This window comes from Zeus faber (genome assembly GCF_960531495.2).
Source record: "Zeus faber genome assembly, chromosome: 11".
NCBI classification, from domain to species: Eukaryota; Metazoa; Chordata; class Actinopteri; order Zeiformes; family Zeidae; genus Zeus; species Zeus faber.
The window spans coordinates 22,021,257-22,046,265 of NC_137205.1; the positions used below are offsets into that span (position 1 = coordinate 22,021,257).

Genomic DNA, 25,009 nt, shown 5'->3' on the forward strand with positions numbered 1-25,009 from the left:
CGGTGCACGTTCACCGTCAAGGGAAGGCGGCGGAGGCACTGTAGGAGGCAGAGGCACAGAGACGGAGATGGAGGGAACAAGTTGTCGCTGAGCTGTGGACCTCATCGCCTTCTCCCCACAGACTTCCCCTTGCGGCGGGCGTAGCTTTGGCCGCAGGTCTTTGTGTACTGCTGGACTTTGGAGCCGAGTTCGACGACGCGGCGATGGATTGTAGTTGATTAACCAGGAAACAAAAGCAGGAGATTCGGACTCGGGTCCTTCTGGCGAATCGGATGTTTACCGCATTGTTTGTGTGTTTGTGGGATTGATTTTGTTGTGCTTTTAAAGGGATTCCTGTCGGGCCGGGCACGCCCTCTCCGTGTGAGTTGGAGAGTTGTGCTCATGACTCACTGAAATTGGCTGCCGCCACTGGCACCGTTTCAGCAGCCAAAAGGACAGGATGTATTTCTGTTTCGCTGCGTAGTAAACTGCAGGAGCTGAATGTGCACGCACTCTGGCAACTCGCTTTGGTAGAATTAATACAACTATTTTGGTGTTTTGGTGGAAAGACATTTTATGAAGTGGCTTGCAAAATGGAAGAATTGTATTAACTTGGACTTGTAGGAATAATGGTAATATACGGTAACAATGTTAAAATCTCTCGAAGACAAATTAGGCACACAAATGATAACGTTTCCTCATCTAATCCATGCAACAGTTACCTTTAAAACACAATAAGCTCATTAACGTATGGGGTTTTTCAAGCTAAAATAGCCCAAATTTTGTGAATCACACACAGTGTGACAGAAGATAAAAAACATTCATTGGATATTGGACAGTATTCCGGCTACAGCCCTGAAACTGGTATTTCAATATTCGATACTGTATATGTTTCAGTGAAATCAAACATTGACCAAACAGTTTTCGTTATTTTTTTTTTTTTTTTTACATATTTTGATTATGGATGGCCAATCAATGTACATTTATAAATTACTCGATCACCGTTTATCCGCCGGTATTGTTTCCCAGCGCTTTGGATCATTTCTCCAACCTGTCGTCGTCAACGCGCAATTCATCCTCACTTGAACTCATCCGGGAAACGTCTTAAAAGATGCAACGCTGATAACAACAATTACACCTTCAATAACCGTTAATAACGACACCATTCACGCTGAGAGGGCGGCCAGTTCTTTCCGGTCCAGAACCTGAACGTCCAGCTTAAAGCCCCCCAGCCCCCCGCCCCCCATGGTCTGGAGGTCAGGACAGAAGCAGGCTACTGTGATGTAAACACGCCGCCTGTCGCTTCTCATCGCGCTCGCTCGCTGACAGAGAGGTGGAGCTGCCCGCCGCCGAGCAATTAGCGAAAACCCAAAACGTCCGGAACATCTCCACGGAACATGGTATTCCAGAGCGTGTGCGTGTGCGTGCGCGTGCGTGCGTGTGCTGTCTGGTACAGACACATCGTTCCACTCATCTTTTTTCACATTACCTCTCACGCAAACGTGTCGGGTTCATCTTGCATGCGTGCTGAGCCATGTGATGCACACATGCCGGCGCCGTGTGCTGCAAACAAGGCTTTGTCACGGCATGAGTTCTGCTCCCCCACCCCTCTCTCCCTCTCTCCTGCTGTCTCTCTCTTTCTCTCTCTCTCGCTCCCTCTCTCCCTCCCTCCCCAACGCTCTCCATTTCCCATGGACTCTCGCTCTCCCTCTGCTTGTTGTGCTCCATTCCGCCAGGAGCGTGGATTTGAAGCGGCGGCTGAGGCACAGTCTGTTCCCAGAGATCACATGGGCTCGGATGTGCCGGAGTCACGTGCTCGCATATATTGCCGGCGCGAGTCGAGCTGGGTCAAGCTGGGTCGAGCTGGAGCGAGCTGCTGCTGCCGCTGCCGCTGCCGCCGCCGCCGCCGCCGCCGCGCATCGCTCCCTGCTCCAATCGCAGTGCGCGGCTGATAACGCGGCTCAACGTGATAGGCCGGCCGGGGTGTCGCCCGGGTTGCACGGCCGGCGGATGTCAGAGTTGGTCGGGGTCCGTAACAATCCTGTATGATTAGAGTCGTACCCCGATATTCTCACTCGTTTGACCATTTTGAACAAATTTTCCTCGGCGGACGTTTCGACGCTCATTTTATTTATTCCATATCCGACAAGTGGTTGACAGTGGGGCAACCAGATGGGACAAGATGGTTTGACATTGGCTCTAATCCGGTCGAGGCTGACATTAGTTTATGATCCTCCCGAAGCGACCAGCGGTTGTGCCGTCAGACGTGCTTGTTATTGTGCTATACAGTATGTTGTTGTACTTCGGTCCGTTGTGTGAAGCGTCTTCCAGCCCTGGAAAAAAACCCAGGAGGCCGGGCGCGTTGTCCTCAACGTTCTGTGAATCAGCTCCTGAGAGGAATCAACATGCTCTTCCCGACTCGCCTTGGCTCATCCCCGGTGGAAACTTTCAACCGAATATCCGTGACGCCGATGGAAACCCTGCAGTTTTCTGATTGGCAAATGTTTTCTATTGGCTATCGAGCTTCTTCAGCCCTATCTCAGTGAGGCATTTTCCCAACAGGTCTCCGTGGATAACGCTGATAAACTGAACTCAATCAGTGGTGTTCGTTGGACCCGCTCGGGGAGGTCTCACAAATACAAGTAAAGCCTATTGCAGGAATTTCCAAATGAACTCATCGGGGCTATTTAAGGCCAGTCACAGTAACACTCCCCATTGTCTTTTAGACCTCAGAGCGCTGTCTTCAGGGACCAACAATAGACTTTCTTCGGTCTGGGTCACACCCTGGACAGTGGCAGTGGGCCAGCGTATGGCCGGTATGGGGCTCGACCTGTTACTCCTCTCTTCAGCCCTCCCGTTTCCAATCGACTGGTGAACGTCGTGCGAGATCCCCGCCCGGATGCAGTGGCTCACCAACAGCATTAAAATGTGACATCTTATTGAAGCTTCAAAGTTTTATTTGTCCATGTCTAACATTACAGCAAGCCTAACGTCAGCGGTGAAATGCTCTTTGCGCCGATTCTCAAAGTGTCAGAGCGACCGCAGCCAGGTCCTTTAGTGGTCGGTTAAAATCGGACGCCCTACGTTGGGGAGGACACATCAGGTGTATCAACGTTTCCCTTCAGCCGAAGACGCCGCGGGTTGGCGAAACCGGTTTTGACACTGTGTTTTCTGGCCGTCGCCACGTTCAGCCCCGTGGCCTTTTGCAGAGGTAATCGGGAGATCAGGGTCGACGGCTGAGGTGATTAGGTGAGGCTGGCTATTTCCAGCCGCGAGGTTGGGGTCTTCCCAGTGCTGTAATGTGCGCGGACCAAACAGATTGTTCCAGACACTCACCTCTTTTAACTCACTAAGTAGCTTGCTGTCCTTTATAGCACTAAGCCGTGGTGTACAAATGGCATGGGATCAGGTTTGTGGCTAAATGTGGCCTCGGCTGTATTATTACATGTTTTTTAGTTTTTTTTTAGTTTTTTTTAACAAAGTCAATGTTTTGACTTTGTGCGATCCTTGGGTTTTTCCTTCACATTTCCCATTTCTGGAGCCAGACTTCACATTTGCAGGTTTTTTTCCGTGAGTGTTGTGTCGAGTCTTATTGGCGAAGCACCTGATGCTTTGCTGAGGAGTCATAGTTGCTGGTGTAGGCGGGAAAATCCAGACACTTTCTTGTGGTCAGACGGCAGAAACCTGAAAGACCTTTTCTTGCTTCTCATTTGGAAGCAGGTGGAGCCATTCTTAAGTCCACGAGTCAAAGTTTGAGTTGTTGTCAATGTAAGTTCAGACTTACAGCACACAGATTTGGGTCATGGCGTATAATGTGCTCTATGTGATAGATCGGCCAATTTAAAATATAGACGTTTGGGGAACTGCTGTTTTGTTGTTATTGCGCTTCGCTACTGGATTGTTGTGGAGAATATTGTGTTATTGTCGCGGCGATGAAATGACAGCGTAATTGCTTTGCATAACCATCCGTTGAGTTATTACCCTAATTTCAGTGGGACGCGATGCCCCAAGAAGAGCAAACATATAACCATCTTGACTTCAGTTGTTTACTCACGTTAGAGGGCGTTCAATCAATTTGCAGACAAAAAAAAAATTGTGATTACTTTAGAGGCCCTAACAAGGGCTAATGATGGGCACAGACTTTCTCCAAGGGGTTGTTTTTCCTCCCTTTTTGAATCCCAGTGAGAGAGGCGTTTCTCATGTCCACCGCTTATGTGACAGCGCCACCTGGTGGCATGATGGTGCGCTCATCCCCCAAACCAATCTCATCTGAAGGCTGTTCTTGGAATTGGGATAATAAGTTTAATTTGTGTCACTGAAGACATGCCATAATAATAATAATAATTATATGTACTGTAATTAAATATTATATCTATCTTATCTATCTATCATATAAAATCCTGTTTCATTATTAATTGGTTCAACACGAGCATATTAACATGAGATAAGCATTACAAAAACTCATCTCATGCTCATTCAACAGTGACTTCTTGGGTGTTTATTCAAATTATTGCCGCGTTCCTGTCTATCCTAACTATTACTGTATCTCAACAACGTTTGGAAGAATCCTTTGGCCAAAACCCCCCGAAAAAAAATAACGCAAATTCATCTTCTGCCCTCTTCCCTTATTTCTGACTGTCTGTCTATCTGTCTGTCTATCTGTCTATCTGTCTATCTGTCTATCTATCTATCTGTCTATCTATCTATCTATCTATCTATCTATCTATCTATCTATCTATCTATCTGTCTATCTGTCTGTCTGTCTGTCTGTCTGTCTGTCTGTCTGTCTACTTTCATGAAGGCCAGGTTTACAAAATGCTTTATTCCTTTTTACGGAGCGCCGGGTTGAACAGTTCATGTAATTTCATCCAGCCTGTGATGGCGGGTTGCGTCCCCCGCAGCCTCCAGGAGATTATGCTGCCGAGGCTGCTCCCATTACCGGAGCCTTCCTGCAGAGCTTTACTCCCCTTCCCTATTCTGTGCCCCTGACACAGGTGCGTGCCCTCCTTCTGCCTCGCCGTTTGAAAAGACTCTGAATGGAGACGCCACCTGTGACATCACCAGAGCAGGGCTTTGTTTGTTGTGTCGTTGTGGCTCAGAGTGAAAGCTTTAGAGCATCTGTCCACCTGGTTCTCTGGCTTTTTGGGCTAATTAGGGGCGGCTTTCTCTCCGCCCGAAATGGTCCAAATGGTCTGTAAGGGTGTAATTTAGAGAGAAGGGTTTTTTATTTATTTATTTGTTTGTTTGTTTGTTTGAGCAGGTTTTGAAGACAGTCTCGAGGTCTGTCAGTCCTTCAGAAGGCCTTGAAAAAGGCTCTGGTTATGTTAATTCCGGTTCCCAATCACTCTCCCTGCTATCTGGCATAAAGGGAAGCTTTTCTAATCATTTACATTTACATTTAGTCATTTAGCAGACGCTTTTATCCAAAGCGACTTACAAGGGAGAATAACATTCAGCTACATTGCGACAGAGATTAGTGTAATAACAACATTGGTGTAACAATAAATACTGCAAGGTGGTGCTAAGTAATTGTAGATTAGGACAGGAGGTACTCACTGAAGAGCTGGGTCTTCAGGTGCTTCTTAAAGACAGAGAGGGAGGTCCCCGCTCTGGTCATTTTTGGCAGCTCGTTCCACCAACGTGGAACTACAAATGAGAATAGCCTGGATTGCCGTGGCTGTATGGCCGGCAGAGCCAGGCGACGCTCATTTGACGAGCGCAGCATCTAATAACAGTTCATAGAATCCTCTAGCTCATAACACTGTATACTTACCTCTCTGCACCAAATATATAGTACTTCCCTGCATTACCTTATTGAATAAGGCTGTATCAGTCTTAAATATCATTCCAATGTGTCTTATGAAGTGAAGTAAAGCTTTATGACACCCTGGCAGGTCCTGAAGATGGCTACAGGGTCTCTCAACCCCTGTTGATATATACAGTACAAACTGTGGAAGAAATTCTTCCGCAATGATCGGTGAGGTTAATCTGCCCGCTACAAGAAAACAAAGCTGAGAATATTCAAGATTATTTATTCTGCAGAATAAAGAGAAAGATTCAGTACTGCTACAAAGCAGCGCTCGGATCAATCCGATATCACAGAAAAAGACAGGAGGCTTTATACAGGAAAACAGGGTGTGGTTTGGGTCAGAGGCCTACAACAAGTCTGCCCCCCCCCTCCCAACAATGGAAATAACAGGTACTTGTAAACTTGACCTGGCAGAAGCGGGTTGCATGACAATGCACTTCTAGGTTCCCCTGTTGAGTGTCCCTCATCTCTATAGAAGGTAAACAGGGCCAAGTGTGATCTGATTCTTTCATATTAGAATTGACATTGTAGGAGCAAAACCTTTCTCTTTACATGAACTCTGGGGGGGTTCCTGGGGAGACGGAGACAAATGTTTTAAAAACCCCCTTTTGGAGGTAGAGCCCTTTGTCCTCAATCAAAATAGTTGATCGTAATCATTTTTCTCTCACAACACCGATCAGCCTCAACATTAAAACCACAGGTGAAGTAAATAACATTGTTCATCTTGTTCCAGTGGCACCTGTCAAGGGGTGGGAAATATTATGAGGAAGTGAACAGTCAGTTGTTAAAGTTGATGTGTTGGAAGCTGGAAAAAATGGTCAAGCGTAAGGATCTGAGCCACTTTGACAAGGACCAAGTTGTGATGGCTAGACGACTGCGTCAGAGCATCTCCAAAACAGCAGGTCTTGCGGGGTGTTCCCGGTATGCAGTGGTTAGTACCTACCAAGAGTGGTCCAAGGAAGGACGACTTTTAAAGGATCTGCTGCTAACGTCTTGGTGCCAGATACCACAGGACACCTTCAGAGGTCTTGTGGCCTCGACGGGTCACAGCTGTTTTGACGGCACGAAGGGCGACCTACACAATGTTAGGCGGGTGGTTTTAATGTTGTGGCTAGCTCGGTGTACGTGTATTCAAGATGAGTTAAATGGCGGATATAAAATCTTTAATTTGTGTTTTATATTTTTGTGTCCTTCTCTGCCTCCCGTTTATTCAGCGCTGCCCACGGCCCGCGACACACCCAGCCCCATCGACCCCGAGTCCATCCAGGTCCCCGTCGGCTACGAACCCGACCTGGCCGACCTGGCGCTGTCCAGCGTGCCGGGCCAGGAGATCTTCGACCCGCGGAAACGCAAATTCTCCGCCGAGGAGCTGAAGCCGCAGCCCATGATCAAGAAAGCACGCAAGGTCTTTATCCCCGAAGACCTCAAGGTGAGCCGCCGCCCCTCCGTGTCCGTGAAAGATGAGATTTGTTGTTTTGGGAAGTCAAGGCTCTCTCTGTCAGATTGGATAGATGATAATGGGCCTAACAAAATGGCACATTAAGACCCATAATGCACGGGGACAAGTGGTCCTTCTCATGTGTGGGGGGCACGTGGTCGGTTTAACCTCCACCGTTTTTCCAGAAGCGGAAACCCGAGCAGCTGAAGGCTGGTGCTTGTTTTCCTTGAGCCTGATTTACACACAGCGCTCACATGCTGCTCCTGAATTAAACCCCCGGGGCAGAGACTTAAGTGTTTTATTATCCTTATTTTATGGAGTGGATGTGGAAATCTATTCTATTTCGACATTTCAGGGAAATAAACGACTTTGTGGATCCTGCCCACATGACAGCAGAATCATTAGCAATCTGTATAAACGTGACTGGGTTTGGTTGTTTTGTGGTGTTTCATGTCCTCTAGGACCCGTATCTGAAATAGAGCCGGGTACGACATTTATGAGACGGCTCCGAAACATTTTTTTTATACGTTTATATAGAATCTACGTAAAGCACGATGATATTGACATTTTATACACAATGAGAATTTCGACCAGCTTTTCAGTTTACCATCTGACGTGCATTATGAAAATATTTCACGGAACAAAGTCAGTCAAATACAGAAATTTAAATATGTCAATTTCTTTGTAACTACAGTAACGTTGAATTGAAATGGAAAAGGGTTGCAAATGCGGTCTCCCGGTTCCAGAGGTGCAGGATTTATTATTTACCAGTAAAGAATTTACACAATAGCATCCAGGTTTCTGCTAAATGAAGTCCCTGAGCAACGGGGAGACTACGAAATAGACAAAATAGATCTAAAATGAAAAGCCAGGCACGGAGGGCCGGCGCGCACCGCTGTCTGGAGGAGAAACCAAAAAAACAAAACTCCGCTCCCATTCTGTGAGTTTAGGTTTATGTTTTTTTGTTTTCCATACAAGTAAGAAACTAAGGATAAATCAAAATCTATCTCTATGCATATAGAGCGGCACGCCATTGCGCGGCGCCTCCTCCCAGTGACCAGCGCTCCGCCGTGCCGCTGATTGCCTATTGACCAATCAGAATGTAGCATTCCGCCGAAACCGCGTGACAACAGTAATGTTTCGATAAAGTTGACTTACTTCCCTTGTTCCCCGCAGGATGACAAGTACTGGGCGCGGCGCAGAAAGAACAACGTGGCGGCCAAGCGCTCCCGGGACGCGCGGCGGCTCAAGGAGAACCAGATCGCCATCCGGGCCGGCTTCCTGGAGAAGGAGAACGCCGCGCTGCGCATGGAGGTGGCGGACTTGAGGAAGGAGCTGGGCAAAACCAAGAACGTTTTGGCCAAATACGAGGCCCGCCACGGGCCCCTGTGAGCCGCCCCCCACCCCAACCACCACCCCAACCCCTCCACACATGGAACAACCCCTAAAAACCCCTCCGCGAGACACCCCCCCCCCCCCCCCCATCTGAAGGCTCTCCCATGAGCTTCTGAAGGACAATGTGTCTCTTTTGGTGGCATTGTCACCTTTGACCCCACCGCCTCTCTTTCTTCATCCTTCCCTTTCTCTCTCTGTACCATTCTGCTATCCCAGTTTGTAATACTGAATTTTAATTCACCTAACCCCCCCCCCCCCCGTTTAGCTTTCCACCTCTCACCTCAACACACACACACACACACACACACACACACACACACACAAACATGCAAACAAACATGCACACACACCTTGTCCATCCCAGACTCTGTATTGAGCCAATCCACTCCTTCGATTCGTTCGTTTTCCCAAAACCATGCCACGCCCCCTTCCTTCCTCCCCTTTCGATCACATTTCCAACACAATCAGGACTGAGACACTCTTGTACTTTGCTATCCATCCCTCCATCCATCCCTCCATCCATCCCTCCATCCATCCCTCCATCCATCCCTCCATCCATCCCGTCATCCATTCATTCATTCTGTGTGTTGAAACCATGTGATGTGTCGTTCCTCCTCCTCGCCACCTATCGGTTGTGTGTCCTAACTTCACGGAGGACGAAAGGAAAGGAGGAAGGAGAAGAAAAGAAAAAAAAAAAAAAGTTTTGGATATTTTGAAATGATTTCCTGTCGGGTCCTGTGATTTTATGATTATTGTTTTTGTTTTTAGTTTCTTTCCTGTATATCTTTCTTCTTTCTTCTTTTTTTTTTTTCCCTCTCTTATCTATCGTACTCTAGTTGTAGTTCAGCCCTAAACGCTACAGACTCAGCAGTAGAACACTAGAGGTGATGTGTCTCTCTCTCTCTCTGTCTATTTATTCTCTCTGTCCCTCTATTTACAGTAGAACTTCTTGACATCCTTCCTCTCCGAAAAAGATAAAAAGATATATACATATTCATCCCGCAAAAACCCGAGCAATAACGCCAGGAATGTCCCCAAAAAATCGGCCCAAACGCCCCCCCGACCCGAGACTTCATTTTTTATTTTTTTTGTTTGTTTTTTTTGTTTGTTTATTTTTCGGGTCTCCACCGCGTGCTCCTTCTTGGTGGGACCACGTTGCCGGCGGAGAGAGGTACACGCATCCTTTTGTTGTTGTTATTGTTGTTGTCGACTCCTGACACTGTTATGGTTTTCTCATTAGTCCTCCTGCTTTTAGGCAGGAACGCGGCAGGATTTTCCTTTGTTTTCCCGGGGGAAAAACAAAACAAATCAAAACAAAACAAAACCCTCCAGCTCGGCTGTCTGCAAAGTTGTTAAATGTTCCTTAGTCTTTTTTTTTTTTTTCTTTTTGTTATTGTCCCTTTTCCGTTCTTTAGAAATCCGTACAGACACCTGTAGTCTCTCTCTCTCTCTCTCTTTGTAGCTTCTATGTTTTGTTTTATTTCGATTTTTTTTTTTGCCTTCTTTTCTTTTCAGATGGCTGTATGAATGTAACATGATGACAACAAAACAAACTAAGTTGGCTGGTGTTTGACCCGATCAATTTGTTTACTACAGACCAAACGATTCACAACCAGAGATGTTATATTGGTTATATAAAAAGAAGATAATGTTTATATAAAGCTATTCTATAAGTTGTTCTTTTTGTACAGTATTTTTCCTACACATTACTGAATATGTATTTTAAAGTGGATTCAAGATATTATTTGAAAAAAAAAAAAAAAAATGGGGAAGAAAAAAAAAAAAAAAAATGAAAAGTTATTCCAAGTTATATTATACTCAAAAAGGCAAAACACACACACTGTGGTGGTATTTTGATATTCTGTGTTATACGAGGATAATCCGGCGCTATATATCCAAACCGCGTGCCCCCGTCCGCCCGCTTCGCATTTTCTCGGCGTAAAGTGGAATTTAGTCCGGAAACGAGGTAAAACCAACTCACTTTTCTAATGATATGCAACCCCCGCCACCCCCCCCCCCCCCCACCATCACCACATCCCCAAATCCAGCATCCGGTTCAAACTCCCCCCCCCCCAACCACCATATGCACACTCACTGTATTTAAACACATATTCAAGCAGCTCCTATCTTGATCTTTATTTTTCCTGTTGCGTGTAATATGTGGGTAATTTGTCTTGTATGGTGCAAAAAAAACAAACATTTATCTTGTTTTGGGGGGGGGGGGGGGCGCAAAAAAAAAAAAGGTGTCGCTCGCTTGCCAAGTCAAGGGTGGATTGAAGTTACTATGAAGGAAGGGGGGATTCTATGGCTGGTTACACTGAACGCTGCCCCCTGTCTGTGAGTGTGTGAGTGTGCGGTTGTAGTGTTGACCCCTGTTCCTGAGTGATGGAGGTCCGCTTCTGAAAAGCTGCTTCTCTGAGCTCTCACGTCATCCATTGTACCCAGCGTCGGATTCCGCGTGCATTTTGCTTTTCATGCGCAGTTTCCCTTTCCGCTTGCATTTATATCGGCCGTGTGCGTGCGTGCCTGCCTGCGTGCGTGCGTGCGTGTGTGCGCGTGGTCGAAAAAGACTGGAACAATGCTCGTAGCTCTCCCGAAGCGCGCCATTACGTTTTATTTGGTTGTGTATGATTCATAGGAAGAAGCCAATATCGATATCCCGTACGTACGTATCCCTCGAGTTACCTCACCGTAGAGTGATTTCACTACCTCACCCACGAATGGAAGAGATGAACCATAACCAGAGTCTATTCCAGTGCCTTGAATAACACACCGACTGTTCCCCTCCCCCAACCTCAGTCTGTCAGCTTTGTAATGTTTCCACCGCCGGAGTAGTAGTTTCAATCTGCACTGAAGGGCTTCTTAGTGCGTCGATACACAAACAAGCAGAGGGCGGAGAATTCCAGGGTCAGAAAGTTTATTATTCTTTTTTTTTCTCCAGCCGCACACTGATCCTTCAGCTGGACCCCGGGGTTGATGCTACATCAGCCAATCCAGCCGCGGTGTAACTCAAAATCCTGGAGCGGAATTTTTACTTTCTGAACAAAAACAAATAGAACATAACGGATTGTCTGGTGTGTCACAGAGTGGATGCATAAATGAATTTGTGCTGTTCAGCCCTGCGTCTCGCTCTCTCTCTCTCTCTCTCTCTGTAATTTGTAGTGTCTAATAAACCTCTTTACCGATTCTTTTCATGCATGTCTTCCTTCTTTTTCCCCAAGCAGTTGCTACGGGACAGATTTACACTGCACAAGCAAAAATATGTGGACACCCCTTCTTAATTAATGGGTTCGCCTATTTCAGCCATACCCATGATTAACAGATGCATAAAATCAAGCATACAGCCACAAAATCTCCTTTGACAAACACCTGCACCGGAGCGGGTCGTGCTACCGATCTGAGCGGCTTTCACCGTCACGGGAAGAAACGTTCACAGCAAACCAGTTCGTCGTACTCCTGGCCTGCCGGACCAGCCTTGCTCACCTGCAAGTTCTGTTACCGTGAAGTGGAAACGCAAGGAGCAACGGCTAAACCACCGACCGTCCACATACTTTTGGCTGTTTCCCTCCAGAAAGTTGTATCTTCACACTGTAAGTAACCGGCAAACTGACGTGTAGTTTGATGAGTTTGTTCAGTCTTAATACCGAGCGTTAAAAAAACGGCAGTTTGAAGGCGAGCCGTCTGAGGAGTGTCTTGCCGTGGATTCTGTCCGTGCAGGAAACGAGCGGGGAGGACGTTTTTTGTTTTTTTCCCCCCTATAACCTACGGGGAGGCTGGAGGATTTCCCCTCGCACAACAAACGGTAACCGCAGTTAGAACGTTGAAGAGGCAGTCGCTGCGGAATGCACCCAAATACACAAAGAATGACTCAGAGTTCGGGACAGGTTTTTGAAATAGGTTGTTTAATGTCACATTAGAAAGGTCGTTTTCGGGGTGGTGGAGAAGCATTCGTGAATCTGCAGCACCATTAAAACAGCATAGTAAACGAGAATCTGTTCCGTACCAAGACGGTGCAAAAAAAAAAAAAAAGAAACAAAAAAACAAAAACAAAGAAAAAACCCCCCAAAAACAAAGAAAAGAACCCAGCAGAATCATTATGTCGTCATAGTCACACTACAAAACTGAGTGGTTAAGGAATTGAGAAAACACCTCAGAATGCAGTTTGGAAAAAAAAAATTAAAAAAAATTAAATAATAATCATCAGACACGTTCCAACTCAATATGGGGAGATCCCAGGCATTTTTTGGGGGGTGTGGGTTGTTTTCTGGTGCCAGGTATCAATCTATTTTTTTTTTACTTGATCTTACCTTTTGTTACACCCTCGAGTCCCCTTCAAAGGCCAAATCAACCTTCCAAAAACCCTTCGATCCCTCCATTGAAGTCGAGGCTCACGCGGACTAAAGAATCGAAAGAATTCACCTCCCACACTCGACTGACACCAAACAACGAAAACAGAAGCGGGGGGGGGGGGGAGTGCTAATTATATACAAGGAAAACAGAATTTACAAATCTTTTTTTTTTTTTTTTTCCCTGCTTGTTTTCGCTCACCCCGTCCTGAGTCAGAGAGGTAAGACAACGTTTGGTTTTCTGGTCAAAAAAGGGGGAAAAGGCGTGGAACGCCGGCGGGTCGAAGGGAACGGGGCCGAGCGTCCCGGCGGTTCCCTCCGACACCGCCGTGCGAAGCTTCAAATTAAATAATCACGAGTCTGCGGCGCTTACATCTTCCACCGGGTCGAAATCACCGCGTGGAACCAAGGGATGCCTGAGGATCTCCAGTGAGGCGAGAGGAAAAAAAAAAGAAAAGAAAAAGAAAAGAAAAATAATAATCACATATCAAAACACAAACGACGCCAACCATGGAATGTAAATCACTTCAGTGACGACGAGTCACCGCACAGACAGCCAGAGAGCCGTTAACAAAGTTTTACAAAGTCAGTGAAACGTGAGAGCGGCGTCGCGTCTTTTCCATTTAACCCCTTTTTCCTCTCCTCTGGCGGGTTCCGGTTTGAGAGGCGCCCGTACAAAACGTCGCGGAAAGAGAGCGAGGTGCCGCGCGGTGTCGCCGCGCTGGAAAAAAGGTAAACAATGCACGGTCATCCTGTGTAAACTTCAGACGGGGGCGGGGTCGGGGGATGAGGTCGGGGGGGCTCCGCGCTTGACGACGACACTTCCACCGCCGGGGAGCCGGTCGGGTCAGGAGTCCAGCAGGGACTCGGCGCTGGGGTTGCGGTAGAGGTACCTCCAGATGGCGTAGTAGTGCACGGCGGCGGCCAGGGCCACGAACACGTGCCAGATGGCGTGAGCGAAGGGGATGACGCCGTCCGACTTGAAGAAGACCACGCCCAGGCAGTAGATGAGGCCGCCGCAGGCCAGCTCCTGGAGCCCCTCGGTGTTGCTCTGGATCACACACACACACACACACACACACACACACAAAGAAAAACTATGTATTGAAGCCTGCAGAAGTGAGACTGATAGGGAGCCATATCATCAAGATCATTATTAAGGAACTGCACATTATAACGATACAATTATCTACTTTCATGTGTAAAATCCCGTCTTAAAGAGTTAACTACGCACTAATGTGAACGGGGGAAAAAAAGAAACGAGACCGGTTTCTCAAGTCAAAGTAAAATGCATGTCGATAAAAGGTCAAAAGAAGGATTATTACCATTGACGTGACCACTGACGCAGGGAAGAATCCCATAGTGAGATAGAAGGCCAGCTCCACCAGCTTGTACCTGAGGCCAGCCAGGAACAACCGTTTAGTGACCTGGTTAACACCGACTTTCAACAACATTCACGAGCTTTCCAAAGAGGTTGGCATGGTTATCAACAATGGGCGGCGGCAGCTTTGCAGTCCACTTGAGACGAGGAGAACCTGAAGGGGTTCATCAATTAAGTCAATAAAACCAACGGCTCGATTTTAGAAGGAGTGACACATAGTTGGGTGAAGAATTTAACTTCACGATAACCTAAGGAAATTTACACAATATCAAAATAGTAAAAATAAATAAAATACAATTTAAAAAAATGAAACTCCTGATGACTAAATCATTAAATCATCCATAAATCATCTTTAAATCATCCATACTTTGCAATGTCATCCGTCCAAAACTTCTGTTCTGCCCTTAAAGCAGCAGTCGTGTATTTTTGGTTCTGGAGCCCAGAACCAAACGTCCAGTTGTGTCTGAATCAACAGGGGGTTCTTAATAGTGTCTTCCTGCAAGAGGAGGCTGCAGTTTCAGGACCGCAGTCCTTGGACCCGAGTTTGTCGCGACAGCGCCACCTAGCGAATTATAGTTTAAGGTTTACTCTACCCAAATACTACTTTCTCGCCAAGTATTTATAGATTTAAAGGTTTATTCCACCCAAATACTACTTCCTCTCCGAGTATTTATAGTTTTAAAGGTTTATTCCAACAAAATTCTACTTTCTCTCCAAGTATTTACAGTTTTAATGTTTTTTTTCCACCCAAATACTACTTTCTGCCTAATGACTTATAATTTTAGGTATAACCTTATGGTTACCTTTAGGTATAGGGTTACAGATGGTTACGTTTAGGTATAAACGTGATGGTTAGGGTTTTTGTCCATGTGTTCGAGAAGCTGTCATGGGAAAAAAAAAAAATGCTGCCCTGAAACGACAGCCTCCTCTATTGTAGGAATATGCTGCTCGGGATTCTGGGAAGGTGATAAAAGCACCAGGTGCAGCTCATCTCCTTTCTTTAAGCATTTCAGTCTAAAAGCATCCTGTGGTTTTACCAGTATAAGATCAAACACTATATTAACAATACTTTGAGTATACGTGTGTGTGTAATGCTATATATATATATGTTTGTATAACCTACAGTCTTGCATATCATGCACATGGTTCAATTCACAAGATTCTTAAACTTTTGACGTGATTCAGATATTTACGAAAATATATTAGTTGTATATATCAAATGTACCTGTTTACATAGGTCAGCATCCTAATTATTGTGTTCATCTCTTTCGGTATTACTAATCATTTATAAAAATCAGTAAACTTTGGAGTCTGAAGAGCTAGAACCCAACCCTTGTCCTATTTGAATAGTTTGTCTTGCTGTCAAATTAAAGTTCAACACCTCAGGGAGGACACTTTATCAAATTATATAAAAGCAAGGTACGACAACTATCTAAATTCCATTCAAAATACAAACTTTACACTGGTGCTACCCCATCAGTGTCGCCGTGGGCCCCTACCCATTTGCAAATTGGAATCTGTGTACTAGAGCAGTATTACTGTGCGTTGACATTGTCAACAAAGAACACAAGCACGACAATAAATACACTGAGTTGCTCCAACTCCAACAACGGGCCTTTAGTAGAAAGGCCAGGGTGCCACGTTTCAATATGGCTACCATATTAAAGCGGTGTCGTTGAGCCGGACCCTGAGATGAACCCTGATATAAATTAAAGTTTGCCTTCCCTTTTTGATGAGTTTATACATTTCTCGCATCATTATGACCCCATGATACCTAGCAACGGTTGTGCTTCTCTCCAGGAAGGGGTGACCCTCCAGCCTGGTCGACTTACTTCTCATGGTAGTTGAAGACGTATATCGTCCCGGCGGCGGCCATCAGCCACACGAACCAGCGCATGTGGGCCGCCAGGGGTCCCAGCTCACGCAGATTTAGCCTGATCACAAAAGAGGAACATTTGGCTTAGGGGGGGGGGGGGGGGGGGAAAGGCCACGTTTTATGCAGAATTCAATACAGATCCTGTACAGAGGTGAAACGGTGAAAACATATCCGTAAACATATCAAAGAAGCAAAGGAGACTGAACATCTGGGGAAAAGCTAAGACACGAGATGGATTTTGTAGATCTGGCTTAAGTCTGGCTTTTAAACCTATCAAGTCTGGCTTAACTGATTTCTGATGTAGGTAGGAGCTTGTTGTGGAAACCCAGGGTGTGTACAACAAGCAAACATGTGGATGTAGTTGTTCACATGCTGCCAAACATGTTGTATAGCTTAATGGTGGATTCCTATTCGTGTTAAGAGCTTTTAAAAAAATAAAATAAAAATAAATGTCTCGACCTTCACCAAACCAACAAGCCTTGGAGACAAGATTTATTTTGTCATGCTATGTAAAAGTATATACGGACCTAAACCTTAAATACAGGACCTCAACCTGAATTTCGACTCCCACACGGCTGGTGGTATGAGTGACTGCGTGCTTAAACTATAGACGCGGCACTGAAAAGGAGTGACAATCAGGTCTCGAAAGGAAGGAATATCAGGCCTGGTAAAGAAGAAAATATGGCCGTGAAAGGAGGGAATATCAACCATCTCAACAATATCAATCAATATCAACATATCTCCCGATGAAGGGTCGACTCTTTTGATGGAAACAGCATCTCAGGGTTCCTTCACATTGCTTAAATATATTGCTTTTTGCTAGCTATGACCAAAAAAATCCTTCTCAACCTTTATTTAATCCAATCCCTCTCAATGACTGAAAATGTGCTTAAGGTTCAAAAAGGAAAAACTTTTCTTTAATACTGTACAACTGTAAACAGCATAAAGACCTTTCCGCTGTCACTCACCAAGGTGTGTAGGAGGCAGCGATGAAGAAATAAATGACCACCCTGTCACACATATGGAAGCAGTGTTCCACAGACCTACGAGGAACACACACACAAAGCAAGCAGGCATGAGACTGGCAACAGGGTCTGTGCAGCAAAGTTCAGTAAACACTTTGATATACAACAGCCGCCTTCAGCACAATCGATCAATCTTCATTTCGCATGGAAATACAATGTGCTTTACATAAAACACACACACACACACACACACACACACACACACACACACACACACACACACACACACACACACACACACACACACACACACACACACACACACACACACACACACACACACACACACAGGGTGCCCAAGTTTTACACAGAATACCCATCGTCCGTCAATATTAGCCTAATTTCCAAAAATTTTAAAAGCTGTGGTGACTTTGGTAGTGGATGGAATGCTACGCAGAAGTTTAAAAGTTTAAATTGAATAATAACTTCAAACCAACGATAAATCAATTTAGGGCACTTTCAAAAGCATAATTTCATAAATTATTTTGGAGACCCATTCTGCCAACACCAGTTAACTAACATTTTTTAATCATCAGCGTCTCTATAGTCTCTAACCTAGGCGAGTGAAAGTGGGATCAGATTGGACAGTCGGTGAAAGTTGTTGGACCTAGGAGGGGTCAGAGTTTATTGTCAACATATTAGCTGGACGGTCAATAACCACACAACTCTTATTGCAAGCTAAATTGGAATTAAACAAACAAAAAAAAAACCAACATAATTTGATGATACTGTACGGCACTTTCACTTGATCATGATGACGACGACTTCTAGACATGGGCTCTGGAATATTAGGGGTAGTTTTAGTTTAAACCAGCACATTGGACGCACACTTCAAATGAACCACATAAACCAGGGCTTAATGTGATTTACCTCAATTGGATTCCACAACACGGTCTTCTGAATATCTATTCTGATATCAATATGAGGGACAATTCCCCAATTTCATCCCAATAACGAGCCCCTCGGCACAGCCGAGCCAAGCCTCCCCTCCCCTCCCCTCCCCGCTCCTCACCTCATGTGGCTCTTCTTCCAGGAGATGATGTGAAACACGGTGGAGACCAGGAAGAGGGCGCACAGGCCCATGCCGTACACCCAGGCCGTGATGCGCTCCCAGCGGTCGTCTGACAGGCGGTGCAGCAGCGTCATGCCCACGAAGGCGGGCACGATGAGCAGCTGCACACAGTCACCCACAAAATGAGCACAAACTCAAAATAAATAACTCTCTGCCAGACTTCACTATCAAAGCAGGGAAAGGGGGGAAAAATGGCGCGTGGCACCCGACGCCGAAAAACCGTATGCCTAGCGTTTACAAAAAAGGACTTGAGCGTGGAATTTTCCAGTCCCAGACACATTCTCAAACACATTCTCAACATCTTCCGAGAACCATGAGATCTCTTGTCTTACGGGTCGTGAGTTGTGAGATCTGAAATAGTAAGAATGTCTTGTGATTGTTTGATATTATCTTATAACCCCTGGGCCACACCAGAAGCCAGCGACACGTCAACACCAGGGCGCCGCGTCATTTGACGATTCGCCAATTTCCTCCGGGTCCGTCTTCATTCCGTCTACAACGCGCTCGAGTCAGTAGCATTCTTGAGACTTAACTTCAAATTGTGAAGTTTCTCAACTTTCACTGGGGGAGTGAATTAAGTGAATCTTTGCTTTTGTTTTCAACCACTTACTTTTCATTTTATTCGTATTTGGAGTGTACGTTTATTAACGTTGTTGGGTTCGTTTGTGAGCTTATTATTGATTGTTTATATTTCGCACATCAGCTTCTGGCTTGAATACAAAGCGTTTTACCCCTTTGTACGCGTTTTATCACTGGAATGAGTAATAATCGTGGCAGTGCCGGTTCTTCTCCTCGGTCCGAAGGAGAAGCCAGGGAGCGGTGGGTTGATCCCATTAACCAGAGGAGGATGCAGGAGATTTCCACAATCTGTATATGTGTATTTATTGAGCTGCTTCTGTAATTAAGTGTTTGATTATTTTTGTAATCAGTTATTTGTGGTTCGATTGCTAAATGGAGAAAAACATGCAATGGATACATTCTTGTACGTTTGATAAAACATATTAATAGTTCAATACCTTATGAATAAATGGACAGATTTCTCTACGATTAAATACATCTTTTGAATGGACCTCGATGGGAAGCTATGCTCCAGTTTACTCTTTTTGCTCGGAAAAATAGAACCGAGTCCTATATAAACCAGAGGGGTTTAGGAGGCTCGCGGCATGCCGCATTTGTGACGCTGGCGCTTCTGTTTGGTGTGACCTTCCACGTTGATTAAAATGGCAGCATATCTAGAGCGTTGCCGCTGGCGCTCAGGTGTCTGGTGTGACCCAGGCAGAGTTTCCGTTCGAACAAATTGCTGCCGGTCCACGTGTCCTGGAAGACTCAGTGTCCCGGACAAATGGGAGAGATTCCGGTCAAATATTATCTGTGTTTATTGAGAAATCAAATAATTTCTGTTTGTGAATAAGAAACAAGAGCAGACATTATAATATATTACTATAATACAATTTTGATCAAATTAAAAATGAAATAAATATGGCAAGTAGGTCTAATTAAATAAAGCTTGTGGTGTTCTGTCTCTATATATTTTACAACAATGGATATTTACCGTCTACTTTGGGTCGGAAATGTGCTCTGTGTTGGCAAGTGCAACCTGTCCACGAGGGAGGGGGCCGGGCTTATTTCTATATCGACAAACGTGATTGGTTGGAGGTGAAAGGTCAGTTTTGGATCGTCCTATCTGATTGGGTTTCCCTTGCAACTTGCCAAACACGGAAATGAACAGATCTGCAAATGTTTTTATTGAAATGATAGTCTATTTTATTTTGACATCGAGGTAGAAATTACGTTGATAATTTTTGTTTTATCGCCCGGCACTAATTTAAATTGTGTTCAGAAGGAATTATTTCCCCCGGACATTATGACCTGAGAGACTTAATGTCCAACTCGAACAAATTTTCCCTGTCAAAAACCGGCAATTACCGGATAAGGGAAACGCTGGACCCAGGAGGTCTTGGCTCCTACAGTGTGAGCTAGAGGTGTGGTCATTGTCCTTATTAAATCCTATAGTGACTATGGTGACAAATAAAACTCTTTGAACAAAATGACTTTTGAATGTCATTTTGGTGTGAACAGCCTTTGTGCTGTGAGTCATTTTCGGTCAGTCGTGTCTGAACACACCCGTTACACACGTGGGTCCCACTTCCTTAATTATAAGTAAAGCAAATCTGCATGTAGGAATGCAGTTGTTTAATCACGAGACAAGTGGAACCTGGACTCCATGTTTGTTGCCTAATTTTTGGGAGAGACGACAATGAATCCAAGGTGTTACAGAACCCCGATCTTAATAGTGAAAAGCTGTACGTGTGTTTATGTCTAAAAAAACATAAAGAATGATTCGCTGCTGCATCTGGACATTTGACAGATACTTGAGAGATCTTCCCAACTAAAGAGACACTTCTCAGAGGTTCCTTACTGTCAGAACTTAGACAAAAGTTTCCCGGTGCTTTTTCATTTCTTCCTAAGAACATACGACCGTATAGAGTAAAATAATCATTCAAAAACGTCCTTAAAAATGAGTGAAAGGAGCCTCTAACCGCATGGGTGTAGCAGTTGGCAGCGTGCTCATAGCAGGTGGGCTGGTAGCGGCAGTTGGCGGAGGCCCGCCTGTTCATGAACCTGAGGGAAAGGAAAGAAGAAACAGAACACCTGACTCGGCAAAGCTGCTTGGAAATGGAAGTCGCCGAGCGACTGTCACAACCACGCGAAACCGGGCAAGACGCCCGAACGCCAACGGGCACCACCGTGCCCCGCGGGCGAGCCGAGCGGGCGTGGCCGTGGGTTCGAGTCCCGTCGTGTCCGGGCGTGTGGGCGTGATGTGATTCCATTTTGCTTTTTGTTCCGATTTTAGATCCTCTGCTTCCCTCGCGTAAAGCACTTTGACTCGGCCCCGTGTAGGGCATGTGCCATGCGAATAAACCCGCCTTGCCCAGTGAGTGCACTGACAGGTATTTCATTTTGAAAGGCGGTTTTATTTTGCCAAGGGGCGAATAACAGCACTGCGGTGGTGGTGGTGGTAGCAGCGGTAACAACCGTAGCGCTGATACGCGCCGTGTCCTTTCATCAGGCTTCAACTGTGACAACTGCCCCCCAAACGAGGAGGAGGAGGAGGAAGCCGGGATTTAAACAAGCGACGGGTCAAAGCGGAGGCACGCGTTAGCGGAGGAGCTAAAAACAACCATGTTGACACATTTCGGACGCACCTCTGGAGGCTGTTCACCCTCTTCATCGCAGCGCGTTCGCCCACGCAGCCGCGCAAATAACGCGGAGCAAGCCGAGCGATGAAAAAGAAAAAGGAACAGAAAAAAAAAAAAAACAAACAAACAAACACACGCACGGACAATTGAAAAGAATGAAGCAAAATGAGCGCTAGCCTGCTAAGCTAACTATCCACTCATCACTTTCGCTGGTTTCCGCTACAGCGGCAGAAGCGCACGTCAACTCCCGCGCGTTGGCTCCATTTTAGTCGTTTCCTTAAAAGCATTATGTCGGACACACCCGCTAGCCCCGACTGCTTCGGCTGGACACATCCATTTGTTAGGATGTTGTTTGTTTTTTTTTTGTTTTAAATCCCCTCCCGGACCCCGCCTGACGCCCGGCGCCCAGCAGAGCGGCCAAGTGCTCCGCGACCCGGCGACGAGTCGCTCGCCTCGCCGCTCGACCCAGGGGCGAAACGGCGGCTGCGCGGGACATTCGGGAGTGACGCGGGTTTCTCACCAATCGGCCGGCGGGACGAGCGGACGGTTGTCCGAGGTCCAACCAATCGGAGCGGGCGGGCGGGGCGGGGCTCCGCGGCGGAGCGGTCCACGCGTCACGCCGCCGGGCGGAGCCGCCGAGAAACGTGTGGCTTGTGTTCCTCCGTTTCTTTCCAAGTCTTCCAGGCGTCGTTTGTCACCCCGCTCATAAAAATTGCATAATAACTATTGTTTTGACACAACGGGTGGCCTGACAAAACTCGTTCTTACATGTTTACGGGAGCACAAATAAATACGATCAATTCTCGAGGCGTATCAAGCGATTATAATAATATTAATAATAATAATACCTTTCATACTGGGAAAGCATAATAAAAAGCAATCAAATATTTGTAGTCATAATAATAATGACAATTTATGAGAAAAAAAAACAAGCTGAATTAATTTCATATAACTAAACTAAATATTGTACTAAATTTCAGTTTTGTGTCACCAACTGTCTCGTTATCTATTATGGTTTATGGTTATTAGTCTTGAACTACTCAAAGTGATTCTCCAATAACTCTTCAAAATAGACACGGTGGTGCAGTTGCACCTGAGGCCGTGCTGAAGCGAACAACAGGCATTCGATGCCCCCTCACAAGGTCTTGCATAACAGCAGTGTAACTTGACCAGCCAACATTAGATAACAGAGTTTTACATAAGGCCTGGACACCACGCTTGCCTTAATGTCAACAGGGGGCAATTACAGTTCACAGGTGATTATAGGCCATAAATAATTTCATTCATAACTAATTATATATTAGGATAATATATACAAGCAAACCATTTTAACTGTACTTCTTACAGAAAGGTTTGTTATAGGATACATATATTTATTAGGACCGATATATTTAAATATATTTGATTGTAATTTCTTGATTGTAAGACTTTAAATTGGCTTTTAATTGTATTTTTCTTTAATGACACAAAATACTATATATGTATTTCTCTTTTGCTGCTGAGCGATGTTGAAGTACTTGTTAATAGAAATGCTTAACAGCTCTGCACTTTACACAGTCCTGTATGCATGAACAGACCTACACATCTGATCCGTGTGATCCAAGTAACGGGCACAACACAAGTAGGAATGGGATTTAAATTCCGGGGGGAAAAAAGAAACAGCTCTTTGTTTTGCCTACAGATTTTGCATGGCCTATAAAGCTCTATTTTGAACTATAAGGTCTTTCAAATGACATGTCACCTTCTTCCAACAGACCCAATATAATAATGAGCCAATTATTATATAATAAATAATTAATTCTTAAATGCTAATGATCCGAAACCTTATATAATGTACATTTTTGTCAACAATCTTTCCCCCCCATGACTAAAACTAGACTTAAACTAAGATGGAAATTAATAAATGTGACCTAAACTAATAAGCATTATAGCGTTAAGACGAAGACTAGAATAAATCGAAACAAAATCTAAAATAGCTGACAAAATCAATCACTGATTGTCTATGGCATAAGCCTGAAACTAGCTTGTGCTATTCGGAAATAGGGTAAAAGATAAAAAAAAAAAAATCAATCAGCTGATCAATCTTCAGCATGATATCATTATTATATAAAACCTGTCAAACCAGCCCGCAGGCCAGATTGAACTCATTGCTTTTGGCACACTTATTACACAGATATATTCTATCCCAAACTACCGCTTATGGTCGAGGTTAACTGGTTTTGGGGTGATTTTTAGGTTTAGGGTTTATTATAAGGTTGATTGTATATTGCCAATTTTCTTCTATTGTTTGTGTATTGATATTTTTTAGAACTATTTCTCTACCACTCCATCTCTTCATCCAGGTGAGGCTTTCATCCCAGTAAAGGGCTCGGGGGTTTGTGTTCAGCGTTTAACACAATCAACCACAATGTCACACGGTGGAGGGAAGTGTGGGATGTCAGCTCACCCACCTCCACTGCCCTGAACCTGACAGCTCTACTCCCGACTCCTTTACCCCTCTGCTCCCCCGTCCAAAAAGCGTCAGATCAATTCAGTGATGAATCGAAGGCTTGCTGAATAGAAGGCTCCAGCCAGAAAACTGCACGTCAGTGTCTGTCATTTCAGAAAGTGGACAGTGGATGGACAGTGAACGGACACTGGACAGACAGTAGACTGGCAGTGGACAGACAGTGGACAGTGAATGGACAGTGATAGGCAGTGGCTGGACAGTGAACAGTGGCTGGACAGTGAACAGTGGGTGGACAGCTTACTAGCAGTGGGCAGACAGTGGATAGTGGACTGGCAGTGGCCGGACAATGGACAGAGAGTGGACAATTACGGGCAGTGGACAGTGGACAGGCAGTGGACAGACAGTCAGCAGTGAACGAGCAGTGGACAGTGGACGGACAGTGGACCCATTGGGATAAGAGAGGCTCTGTCATTGGTTCGCACTTCCATGTTACAATGCAGCAGGACCCTGCTGAGTGTCCACTGGACTGGAGACACAATACATCACAATGCAAACAACTTCCCACCAGGGACAATTTGTTGGGAGCAGCTTGTTGTACACAATGTTTTTTATTTTCAAGTGATTTCGATTTTACAAGAAGGCAGAAACATCGTTAAAGGAAGAAGTCGTCTAAGTTTCCTGGCAAAAAAAAAAAGTAGAAATGAAAAGAAAAGTGAATATTTTCATACAATTTTGTGTCTTGAGTTCAGTTAACCTGGAGTGGTAAGCAATGCAATCTTAACTTGGGTAATTCCGATAAGCTTCCGTATTGCATAAATACTGTTGCGTAAATATTTTGTTTTGTGCAGGGTTACTATTGAACTGGTATTTTACTTGTATATATTGAGGGCAGAACGGTGTAATGAGTTATAAGAGGGTTCTGTGCTAACCCCGCTTTCCTCTATGTGAGTTAAATAGTGAGGAGAGCAACTTGCGGGAGGATACATTTTGTAATTTATGGACAAAACCAATCTTCCTTATCCGACTTCATTTAATTAAT

The 25,009-nt window shown here is 45.2% G+C and overlaps 2 protein-coding genes across 2 annotated transcripts in view; one reads left to right on the forward strand and one right to left on the reverse strand.

The window, feature by feature from the left end:
- hlfa (HLF transcription factor, PAR bZIP family member a) overlaps positions 1-11,807 on the forward strand; it is a 14,709-nt gene extending 2,902 nt beyond the window's left edge. The window contains exons 3-4 of the mRNA XM_080009228.1: positions 7,003-7,217; positions 8,403-11,807. Of these exons, the coding sequence (XP_079865354.1) occupies positions 7,003-7,217; positions 8,403-8,618 (431 nt within the window). The 3' untranslated portion in view covers positions 8,619-11,807. The remainder of the gene's footprint in view (positions 1-7,002; positions 7,218-8,402) is intronic.
- A 697-nt stretch (positions 11,808-12,504) lies between these two features.
- mmd (monocyte to macrophage differentiation-associated) lies at positions 12,505-21,942 on the reverse strand. The gene is made up of 7 exons (XM_080009755.1): positions 21,528-21,942; positions 20,862-20,943; positions 18,262-18,422; positions 17,193-17,267; positions 16,181-16,282; positions 14,293-14,362; positions 12,505-14,018 (listed from the first exon to the last, which is right to left on the reverse strand). The coding sequence occupies exons 1-7, from the start codon at positions 21,551-21,553 to the stop codon at positions 13,815-13,817; spliced, it is 720 nt and encodes a 239-aa protein (XP_079865881.1). The 5' UTR covers positions 21,554-21,942; the 3' UTR covers positions 12,505-13,814.
- Positions 21,943-25,009: the final 3,067 nt, after the last annotated feature.